Below are 11,929 nucleotides of genomic sequence, written 5' to 3'. Positions count from 1 at the left end.
AACCAGCGCAAAGTTTCCCTGTGCACTCGCAGGAGAAGAAGAAGCAAAGACGGCTGAAGGGTTTAGGATTTAAGATGAAGCTGGCTGAGCCCAAACCCTACACACTGCAAGCAACACCCTCAGCAGCAGTAGACGGCTTGGAGGCGAGTTCTTGTTTTAGGGTTAAGGGCAAACCCTAAACCAAAAACCATAAGCAAACCGCATGCGACTGTGGGTTCATGACTGCAAAAGAAACCCTTCGTACTAAACCGCAACCTAAGCCCTAGACCCTAAACCCCAGACATCCGATATATCTATGTTTTTAAGGCAGCAGCAAGAACTGCGTGCCTCCTGCTTGTCAGTTGCTTGCCCCCCGCTGCGCTTGTTTTAGGCATTGTCTCCTTGATTGCACTGGGAACAGGCCCAGCAGGAGCAGGGGCAGAGAAGAGGAAGAGCAAACCAACACTTTATCTCAGCCGAAGACAAAAGACAAAGACAAAAGCAAATCAACAGCACGAACAAACAAGCAATAATGCAAATTACCGCCCATGAGGAGATGTAGCTAAGGCCGCCAGACACTCCACAGCGAGACTGCGGCCTTCAGCAGAAGCCGCTGGCCCGTAGCTGCAGGCCTGAACAGGCAAGAGACAAGACAGAAAGAAAGAAATGGAGAGAAAAAACAGACAAACAAACAGGCAAGCCATACTAACAAACTAGCACTAGAAACAAAGAGGAGCGTGCACTACTAAACGAACAGAAACGAATGTGGACAAACCAACAGATTAGGAAAAGAAGCAAGAAAGACACAGAAATGAAACAGAATATAGATAAAGAGGCAAAACATACTACAGATCAAACGCCGAAATAGAATACACATAGAGTGTTGAAACGGAACACATGCAACGAGATACAACAGAAAAAACACAAGCAAGGGGGTAAAACAAAACGCAGACAAAGCAACGCAGGAAACAGCAAACGTTAAAGGCGGGCGCTACTTCTCACATCAACTGTCGGGTGCAGAAAGCGCAAACGCTCTCGCTCGGTAACGCCCATCTGCTGCTGCTTCTGCTGCTGCTGCTCTTGGTCCTGCTGCTGCCGCTGCTGCTGCCGCTGCTTGTCTTCCTCTGCATCTTGAGCTGCCAGTTCGTCTCGGGCTTTTGCACGCTCAACACTGTCTGGTTTGGGGTAGAGGAAGCAGCAAAGGGCCAACAGGAGTTGGCAGTCTTCTTCTGGAGAAGGTTCCTGCTGCTGCTGCTGCTGTTGGCTGTACTGTTTCTGCACGGTTTGCTGTAGCTTATTGTGATCTACTGGCAGCAGCAAGGGATGCAGCTGCTCACGGCAGGCAAGCCTCAAGGCCAGCAGCAAGAAGGGTGCTTGGCAAAGAGGAGGCAAATGCCTCAGGAGGTCCCTAAGCCGCAGCACAACACAAGAGACAAACGCATCAGCCGCTGTCCGCAATGGCAGCAGCGGCAGCAGCAACAGCATTTGCCCCTGCTCTTTTAGTCCGGCTTTCGTTGTACAACTCGTGCAGGCAATCTGCGAGTCATGATGATAAAAAATGCATTCCAGGAGCCGCCTCAGCAGTAACAGCAACAGCAGCAGCAAACGCAGCACTAGCAGCAGCAGCACCAGGTTGAGGGCCTGGAAATGATGCAGTATACAAACGCACATGAGTTTGTTCAGCGTCTTCATTCGCCGCAGCAGCAAAAACTCCACAGCCTCGTCGTTGGCCGTCACGTTTCGCAGAATGTGCAGCAGAAACAAACCCTGCTCCTTCCAGTAAACATTTCTACAGCCACACATAACACCAAATAAACCCTAAACCCTGCTATTTCCCCTACAGCCACGCATTACACCAACTGAACTCTAAACACTATATAGTCGTCCCCTATATATATATATATATATATATATACTATATATATACAGGAGACGTTTCTAGTGGCACGAAACGCCAAATATCGTAAACAATAAATCCTAAACACTATTCCTTCCCGTAGACACTGCTATGGCCACAGAAAACCCTAAACCCTGCACCCCAATCCCTCATCCCTCTCCATACTTAAGCCTATACTCTAAACCCTTAACTCTAACCTCCCAACCGTAAACCCTAAACCCTTGAAAGCTACGCACTGGGGATCACGGGGGGCCTCGTGGAGAAGCAGCAGACAGGGCAACAAGTGATAATCTGCAGCAGAAACAAAACCCTAGGCTGAAGGGTCCATACACCCGCAAGCAACTAAGCAGAACACTGCTGCCTCCCCCATTCCCACCGGCGGCAGCAACAGATTCAGTAGCAACAACAACAACAGCAACATTAGCGGTAAGAACGGCTGCTGCTGCTGGTACTGCTGCTGCAGTTCATCTGGCAGCTGCTGTAGCTAAGCACCTGGAACTGGCAGTTGGGGAGAGAAAACAGCATCGATTGCTGCTTTGTGTCTTGTGATGTTTGACAGCAGCATCAAGGTGATGCCAATGTGCAGGGGGACAGCATCCTCGTTCCCTTGCTGGTGCTGCTGCTGCTGCTGCTGCTGCTGCTGCTTCAGGTTTTCCATCAACACATTTGTCATGTCCTTGTACTCGTACAACATGAGGGAAGCTGCGCAGACACCGCAGCTCAACAAGAAAAAACCCACTTGTATCTGCAGATGCTCCTGGGTCCTCTACTCTACCTTCCATTACCTCACTGAGAACTTGAGGGCGTTCACCGCATGCCGTTTCCCCGCGACACCCTAGACACTAAACCTTACCTAAGGTTTCATTAGCAGTCAAATTAATCAACACTTCGGTGCTCATTGCGGAGAGGCGGCCGTCCCTGCTGCCAATGAGACGCAGGAGACGGCGCAGACCGTGGATGACGGGGTTGTGTTGGTGCTGCTGCTGTTGTTGCTGCTGCTGTTGTTGTTGTTGCTGCTGCTTCTGGCCGTGCCTGCTGGCGGAGAATCCCTCTATAAGGAATCGAATAAAATCTGCGTCCGCACTGCACTGCAGCAACAGCTGCAGCACTTGCAACAGGACATCGGCGCTCTGTTGCTGCAGCAGCAGCTGCAGCAGTTCGTTGTAAGAGCTCTCAGATTCCTCCCCCATATTTGTGCTGTTCTTTTCTTCTATTTGCTTGTTTGCTACTAACACCCCTTTATTAACCCTCAAGCTGAAGAAGGAGATGCGCAGAGTATGGCTCGCGGGGAAGCCGCTGCCTTCTGCCGCAGCAGCTGCAGCTGTGGGGCAGCAGCAGATAGAAGACAAATGATGAGAAAGAGAAAAAGGAAATATAAAGGAAGTACAGACAGCAGCAGCAGCAGGTGATGGGAGAAGATTGGGGCTTCCTGCTGTATACGGGGGCCCCTGCGCCGCTGCCGCCGGGCGGTGCCTCGTGAGAAGAAGCAAGAATTAGATATTAAATCAACATTTAATATTGAAAAATCAATAATCTCTGAAATATAAGACAGAATTACGCTTATTACAATAGCAATAGCGGCAGAAAGAGCCTGCATCGGTGGGGGCCCGCGATGGTCCACCACTGCGGCTGCTGCTGCCGCTGCTGCTGCTTGCAGCGGTTGCTGCAGCAGATCTCTAGGGCGCCCGCTGCAACAGCTGGCATTTTGAAATTTGCTGTTTTTTGTATTACATTTAAATCCGGAGCGGTGTCGCGAAGCCAGTTGTAGCAGCAGCAGCAGCAGCAGCAACGGCACACGCCTACAGCGCCTCTTTTGTCGGCCGCCACCGCCTCAGTTGCAGCAGACGGGCTCGCTGCTGCAAATTCAAATAATTTCCAACAAGCTGCACTAATAAATATCTTGAAGCCCGCTCAGCCTTCGGGCGGCGGTTGCTGAGACGGCAGCAGCAGCAGCTGCTGCTGCTGCTGCAGCTGCTGCCATTGCTGCGGTTTTTACTGTCTGCAGGCTGCTACCGGCGGAGGCCTGCCCTGCGGGAATGCAGCAACAGCACGAAGAGCAGCGGCAATCGCTGCAGCAAGCAAGTTGTACAGGGACACGAGACGAGCAGCGTGTGCAGCAGCAACGCACCCTCTGGCAGCAGCAACAGCAGCAACAGCCGCAACCGCAGCAGCACCAGCAGCAGCACCACCACCCTGATTGGACCTGGACATCACCATCCGCGCAACCTCTAACTGTCTCATCTCAGTACTACACCCCCGCCGATGATTACCAGCAGGATCCGCTGCAGCTCCAGCTGCAGCAAGTGCAGCAGCAGCATGACCTGGCGCTCCAGCAGCAACCTCCCGGGGCGCCACAAAGTGTAATTGCTGGGCCAGGGCAGCAGCAAGAGTGGCATGTGGGCAACTCGAACTATCCCCTGCAGCCCCAACTGGTCTACCCGCAGCAACAGCAGCAGCTGCAGCAGCAGCAGTTGCTGCATCAGCAGCTGCAGCAGCAGCAGCAACTGCTGCTCCTGCAACAGCAGCAGCAGGAGGAGCAGCAAGTGCAGCTGATGACGATGCTGCAGCAACAGGAACAGCGAATCCTTCACCGGGAGCACCAGCTGCGGGCAAACGACACGTTCAGCAACTCCGCGGTGCAGGAAGCAACGACAGGAGGAGGAGGAGGAGGAGGAGCAGCAGCAGCAGCAAACGACTCCCTGCACAGAACAAAGGAGTCTTATGCTCCTCCCCAACCCAGCCGAATGCACTGGGGCACACAGCAGCAGCAGCAGCCCCAGCCCATAGAATATTTCACCGCTCCTGCGGGCTTCCCGGAATATTCGCTTCGAGGGCAAGGCCCTTTGTCCTCCATGTACACGGCAGGCGCCGCATTGCAGCAGCAGCAGCAGCAGCAGCGCTTGCGACGTCACGTGATAGCAGGACACAACAGGCCTCAGTCAGCGACCGTTGCTGCTGTGGCTTCGATGAAAGGGAATTTGAAGGGGAAGGGGCGTTGTTGGGGTGTATCGCGCGCAGTGGTGGTGGGGTGTACGTACACCCGGCACCAGAACTACAATCTGCGGGGCCCTGCAAACGATGCACATCTCTTCGCCCATGCACTTGTGCAGCTGATGCGAGTAGAGCCTGACGACGTGCTGCTGCTTTCTGATGCTTTGCCTGATACCCCTTACAGAGGTAGCAGAAACAGCAGCAGCGGCAGAGTTCCCAGGGCCCCGCAGCAGCAAACAGCAGCAGCAAAAGCAAACAGCAGTAAAAGCAGCATTAACAGCAACAGCACCAGCAGCAAGGAGCATCTAAAGGGACTCGTGCTGCACCCCACGGTGGATGTATCACAGCTTGAAGATATACAGCCAAATCCCTCATTGCCGACTCAGCCAACAAAGCAGAATATTTTAATGTGTGTTTATTTGTTTCTTTTCTTCACTTACTTCTCTTTTGTCTCCTTCACGTTTGTGAATGCTGTCTTCCCGCCTTTGTTTCCTTTGTCTCCTGTGGCTTACTCGTCGTCTTTGTTTTCTCCGCGTCTTGTTCTTCTTCTTATTAGTCTCCTTTGACTCTTTTGTCTCTCCCGCACTGTCTCCCTTCTTAATAGCAAATTTGGCTGCGAAGGAACATTTTGCTGCCTTGCAGCAGCAGCAGCAACTGCCGCTGCTGCTGCTGCTGCTCAGACTCGGCTTAGGGGCTTGCCGTCGCTGTGCATGCATGCTTCTTTTCTTTTTCTCTCTCTGTATCCCCTCATTAGTTTGTTCGTATGTAATTCTTTTCCGTTTATTGTTTATTTTAGTTTCTTGTTTTCGGTTTTCTGTTTATTTTGTGGATTGCATATACTGATTTTTGCCCATGTATTTTGTTGTCTATTCAATTTTTTCGTTTGTATTTTATTCTTTTTCATTTACTTAGTTTGTTTGCTTTCGTTTCTTTGTTTTGTTGTTCGCTTCTATTTGTGCATTTGCTTATTTCCTCCGTCTGGTTAATTTACTTCTTTTCTAAAATTCTTTTTATTTAATGTTTTTTATGTTTCTCTAGTTTGTTGTTTGCGTTTATTTGTGTATTTGTTGCAGTGCTCTGAATTGGCTGGTGAAAGATGCAGTCCCTGGAGACAGGTCCGAGACGAGGAGGCCCCGAGGAAGGGGTTTATTTAATTGCATATTTTTGTTATTTACATATTTTAAATTGTTTATTAGTATGTAGATTTATTTACGCTTGCGTGCATGTGGGCGTGTTCTTGCATATATATATATATATATAAGAACACAGAAGGGTTCATTTTCGTTTACTAATGCATTTGTATTTTTCTCATCTGTCGTGTTGATTAGAAACACGCAAACACACACATATACATAAGCATATACATGTGCATATACATATATGCGTATATATATATATATGCATGTATATATTATCGTTTTTTATTTGTTTATTTAAAAAATGGTAAATGCATGATGAGAGCACTTTGCAATAAAATAGGAAACTATAGAGGAAATCCCCTTAATCTGTATTTCACTATCTATATATATTCTTATGTCAATGCTCATATAGATAGTTGTTAAAATGATTATTCTTTTCAATAAATAAACAAACAAACAAATAAATAAGTAAATATGTAAATATATAGTGCATGCAGAGGCTTACCTGCTGAAGCCGCATGCAAAGAAATGTTTGTTTCATTCTCCCTTGATCTCCTTCCTCCGTGGAGGCGTCTGCGGTGTATGTGCGGCATCTTATATATAAACCGGCCCTATGCTGCTTGTATGCATGCATACATGCATGCATGCGTCTTTGTTGTTGTTTGTCTGTAGGCTTTTCTTTTACTTCAGCGGGCACAGCACCCAAGTAGACAATCTCTCTGCATACGAAGGAGAAGGTTCGTCTTCCCTAAACCCTAAAGCCTAAACCCTAACTCCAAGGGGCTAACCCAGCGATGGAGCAGCAAGAAAGAGGACTTTATTAAAGGCTGTTTATTGGTGGGGTTGCTGCAGGATACGATGAGGCGCTGCTGCCAGTTGACTTCGATTCTTTAGGGAGCGAAGAAGATGCAAATTTGCTGCTAACGACTCACGTTAAAGAGGTGATGAGGGTTTCTGTGTTTTTTTTTGTAATTACACGCATTCCTTCTCCTGCCTCCTGCTGCCTGTACACCAGAAGATGATCTGTTGCAGCTTTAACACAAAAACGAATCTGCTGCTGCTTCGCTCGTTGCAAGTGTATATACATTGTGCAGCACGAGGAAAGCAGGGCTTTGGGGTGCTGGTGCTGGAAGGTGTAGATACAGCTGAGTTGGTAGCTGCCGGTGTTGTTATTCCATGCAATATCCTCTCTCTAGACTCCCAGAAAAGGAGCTGCTGCTGCTGCTGCACAGCTGCAGCCCTCGCTGCTGCTGCTGCAGCTTGGGGTGTACACCCGCAACCGCCATTCTGTTTCTACAGCGAAGCCTCTAGCTCGTGTTTGGCTGCTGCTACTGCTGCTACTGCTGCTGCTGCTGCTGCTGCAGTCAATATCCCTCCCCCTCTTCGTGTTGCTGCTGCTGCTGCTGCCAATATGCATCTCCCTCCTGCTGGTGCTGCTGCTGGTGCCTTCAGGTGCTGCTGAGCGTCTCCCCCCAAGTGCACGTGTGTATGATCTTAGACACCTGCGGGTGTCAGACAATACTCGACCCAGCAGGCACAGGCAGCATGTGGACCTTCATCAAAGGTGGGGCTTCCTCCTTAATGCATGCATGCGCTTGCATGCATGCATGCATGCAAGGATTTAGGGTTTAGAGTTTAGGTAAATGCTTGCATGCATACGTTCTTGCGTGCATGCGTGCGTTTGCATGCATGCATACGTGCTTGCATGCATGCAAGGGTTTAGGGTATAGGGTTTAGAGTTTAGATAAACGCATGCATGCTTGCTAGCATGTGTGCAAGGGTTTGTTTAGGGTTTAGGATTTGGAGTTTTACTCTCACCTCTACTTGCATGCATCCACAATCGCATGCAACAGCCGCAGAAGAAGCAACATTTGCAGCAGCACCAACAGAAGCAACTTAGTCGTAGCGGCAGAAACAGCAGCAGCAGCACCAGCATTTGTATCTGCAGCAGCAACAGAAAACATCATCTGTATGTGCAGCAGCAGCTGAAACAGCATCTCTATGCGCAGCAGCAGCAGCAGTAGTAGGAGTAGAATCTGGAGCATGTGCAGCAGCAGCATGCGGTTGATTATGTGCTGCACCTCTACCCTTGTGTTGTATGTTTGGTGATGTGGACGATGCATGCGTCCTGAATAAATATTTATTTTTTCTTTTCATCTGCTGAAGGTGTGAAACAAAAAGGGCTATGGCCGCTCTTAACGGACCCCACAAACCGCATGCAGCGAGCCAACTACAACTCCACTGTCTGGCTGGACCCTAGTGAGGTTTTCTTCCCTTTTTCGGGGCCTTGCATCATCTTTAAACTATATTAAATATATATTGTATACATGTAGTATATATACTCTTTATATGCATATATATATATATATTATATTTGGGCTGTATTATATACGCATCTACATTATATACATATATGTATATATATATATATATAGTGCATCGGTTGTATACGTAGTACGTAGTAAGTAGACTATATATAATGTAAACAATATACATATACACACACACACACTCATATATATATATATATATATATTACATATAGACATGCATGTACATATGCATGTACATGTGCATGTTTATGCGTATATACACCTATATAATGCATATAATATAAACATATACTTCAATATATATATATATATATATTTATTTATTTATATAGTTATATCTACATGAATTTGTATGTGAATATTCATCTATATCTCTATATATATAGACGGATGTATATGCGTATATTCATACTACGCTACATATATATATGCTGTAGAAATATGTTCTATGAACAGTAACTAGTTTATATTGTTGGCGGCATCTGAGTGGAGTCAGGGTGTCTGTGGCTGTGTTGTGTGTTGTCTCCTTTTCTTTTATCTTGTTGATTCGTGTATGGCTTCTTTTCTTGTATCTCTCCCCTTTGCTTTTCGTTATATTTTTTTTCTTTCTCTTTCACATGGAATACCTGGCGCAGCAGCAGCGCAGCACCTTCTTTCTCCTCCTCTTTGCTGCGCTGTATGTACACCTCAGATATGCAAGCCCAGCGCGTCCGTCCTCGCTATTTACCATGTGTAGAAATTTCTTCTTCTAATGCCGTTAGGTGCCCCGTTCTTTGTTCTTCCAGGCCACTCAGCGGCAGCAGCAAAGCCTACCTGCTGGCTGCAGCGCGTGAGCCGCTGCTGCTGTTGCTGCTACTACTAGTGCCGCCACTGCTGCTGCTGCTGCTGCAGCTTCCGTTGCAGCTGTTACTGCAGGTTCCCGTGCTACTGCTGCTGCCGTGCCTTTTACTGCTGTTGCTGAATCTTTTTGTGCTGGTGTTGCAATGTTTGTGAGGCTTTTGGGGTGTACGTTCATGCAGCATGGAGCCAAGTAGCTGTAGAAGCTGCTCTTCCTTCCATTGAACTCCCCGTCCGCCTCTCTCAAGGGGGGCCCCTTGCATTCGCTCCCCATTTAAGTGCTTCAGATGGAGGCAGACCAGTGGTCCACGGTAAGCACAACAGCAACAAAATGAGCAGCAACAGCTGCTGCTGCTGGTGCTCCTGCTAGAGGGAGATGCGCTGCGAGATAAGAGGGATGGCTGTAGAGGAAATAAACAAAACTCGTTGCATGCTGCATGCTGGATCATGTCTCCCAACCAGAGCGATTTGTTCGCGCTGAGAAAGGGAAGACAGATAAATAAACAAATAAATAGATGAATAATAAAATAAATAGGAAATAAAGAACAAGCTAATGCCTATTTTGTCTTCTTCTCTTCATTGTGTATACCCCCTAACTCCGCCTCTGATATCTCACGTTTGTCTCCTTATTCTCACCTACGTCGTCTTCACCTGCTGCTGCTACTGCTTCTGCTGCTGTTGCTGTTCTTAGGGATATTTACGTGGTGTTTGGTCTCCGTTCTCCTGGAGCTCTTCGGCCCTAACAACGCCTCCGGCGGCCGTCGGGTGTCTTATCAGGGCCTTATCGACCGCGTACGAAACCGCGTTAGGGACCTCAAGTGGAAGTAAGCAAGCAGCAGGAGCAGCAGCGACAGCAGTAGAAACAGAGTAGAATTCTTGATGGTGCTAAGTGCCTGAACATGACGCGTCTTTTTGGTCCTGCTGATGCTGCTTTTTAATTCTTTCCCCCCCTTAATCTCCCGAAAAAGCAATTGAACATCAGCAGCAGCAGCAGCAGGGTAGGAGCAGGAGCTGCTGCAATAATGCGTCTTTGCTTCCTCGCTTGCTGCTGCATGCAGACCCTTAATCATCTGGTCTGTCCTCTGTGCTTGCCGCATGCAAGGGGGCAAAAAAGGATGCACACAGTTGATGAGTTGCTGCTGCGCTTGTGCTGTTTGTTTGCTGCTGCTGCTGTTGCTGCAGCCGCCTCTTTGCGCTGGACCAAATGCCTGAGCTGACCGTACACACGGGAGGAAATGCCTCTTTTGATGATTTATTTTATTCGTTGGGGTGGCCCGCTGCATTCACTCCTCCTTCCTCGCCGTCTGCTGCTGCTGCAGCAGAAGGGGAAACAGGAGGAGCAGCAGGAGGAAGCAGCATCATAGACAGAAAGCTGCACCACACATTTGCAGCAGCACTGACGGCTACGCAGCGGCTCAGCGCGGCTTGCTGCGTCCAGCGAGGTGACGCAGCAGCAGGAGGAGCAGCAGCAGCTGCTGCTGCTGCTCCGGAACCCCCCAAGGAATTCATGGAAGGCTACTCGTTCCTCGACCCAGCAAAAGCATGGCTTGCGCTAACCTGTGGGGGCCCCATCTTCAACTTCCGTAACAGCAGCCTTCGCTCAGCTTCCTCCAATGCGCCCTTCTCCCTCAGCAGCAGCTCCCTGCCTGCGTCGCAGCTGGTGACAGAAGGCATGCAGCAGCAACAGCAGCTGCAGCAGCAACTGCAGCAGCAGCAGCAGCAGCCGTACACCGCAGCAGAGTGCTTCCGCCTCGTGCAGAGCAGAGAAGACTCAGCAGATTCTGTCGCCTCCTTTGATACCTTCGCCCCGAAGAAACCCCGGGCAACAGCATCAGCAGCAGCAGCAGCTGGAGGAGCTCCATGTGCGAGATGGGGGCCTCTAAAGAACGAAGAAGAAATGTACCGAGATACAGCAGACTGCGCAGCCAGCAGAAGCAGCGGAGACTCCCCTCTGCCTCCTGCATCATTTAAAAGCAGCAAAAAGACAGGCGTTGGCTTCCTCTACACCCCAGGGAGCACTTTGCTGCTTCCCCCTCAGAGAGGCCTCCACTCGTCGGCAGCAGCGGCAGCAGCAGGTCAGCGAAATGGTGAGGGGGGACCTATGGGCGGGGTGGGCCCCTCGGAAGTCTACTTACAGCAGCAGCAGCAGCAGGGTGCTGCGAGCCCTGTGGAAGCTGCTGCAACAGCACGAGAGGCGTACATCGTTGCTGCCGCTAAACATATAGAAGACCGATTTAATGTAGAGGCAGCAATAGGAGCAGCGAGCAACGCTGCTTACCAAGCGCACCTAAAGAAAGTGCAAGATGTACCCCCACAGGCGCATGCATTAGCACAGCTTGTCATGCAGCAGCAGCAGCAGCAGCTGCAGCAGCAGCAGCAGCAAGGAGGGGGGGGCCCCCAACCTTTAAATCAAAACACAGCCAGGGGCCCCCTCACAAGCAAAACACGAAAAATACCCATATATGATGCCTCCTCTCCCCCCATCTATGAGGCTACGCGCTCTCCTGACTGATTGATAGTTTGTCCTTTATATGAAAGCAAACAAAAAGATTATGTAGCTTCTTTTAAAATCAAAACAAGGATTTATTAATCTTTTAAAAACGAAATATTAATTAGAGTTTACTATACTTTAAAAACAAAATATCAATAAGGCTATACATATTCAGAAAGGGTTAGTACCCCATTAACAAACAAGAGAAGGAATTTAGAGACGCATAAACACAAAACAAACTACAGACCTACGAACGAAACAA

The 11,929-nt window shown here is 48.9% G+C and overlaps 2 protein-coding genes across 2 annotated transcripts; one reads left to right on the top strand and one right to left on the bottom strand.

Moving 5' to 3' along the window:
- Positions 1-518: 518 nt before the first annotated feature.
- On the bottom strand, positions 519-3,066 carry EAH_00054300 (hypothetical protein, conserved; the record flags this gene model as incomplete). The annotated part of the gene is made up of 6 exons (XM_013393954.1): positions 519-611; positions 982-1,387; positions 1,649-1,768; positions 2,113-2,167; positions 2,369-2,578; positions 2,730-3,066. 6 exons carry the CDS (start codon positions 3,064-3,066, stop codon positions 519-521), a joined length of 1,221 nt encoding a protein of 406 aa, XP_013249408.1.
- Positions 3,067-3,912: 846 nt separating this feature from the next.
- Positions 3,913-11,688, top strand: EAH_00054290 (ICE-like protease (caspase) p20 domain-containing protein, putative; the record flags this gene model as incomplete). Its single annotated transcript, XM_013393953.1, has 8 exons — positions 3,913-5,276; positions 5,941-5,982; positions 6,679-6,743; positions 6,859-6,947; positions 7,459-7,570; positions 9,359-9,487; positions 9,868-10,000; positions 10,359-11,688. The coding sequence occupies 8 exons, from the start codon at positions 3,913-3,915 to the stop codon at positions 11,686-11,688; spliced, it is 3,264 nt and encodes a 1,087-aa protein (XP_013249407.1).
- Positions 11,689-11,929: the final 241 nt, after the last annotated feature.

This window comes from Eimeria acervulina, genomic scaffold (assembly GCF_000499425.1).
Source record: "Eimeria acervulina Houghton genomic scaffold, Eah_scaff1032, whole genome shotgun sequence".
NCBI classification, from domain to species: domain Eukaryota; phylum Apicomplexa; class Conoidasida; order Eucoccidiorida; family Eimeriidae; genus Eimeria; species Eimeria acervulina.
This window is presented reverse-complemented; position numbering and strand designations above follow the sequence as displayed.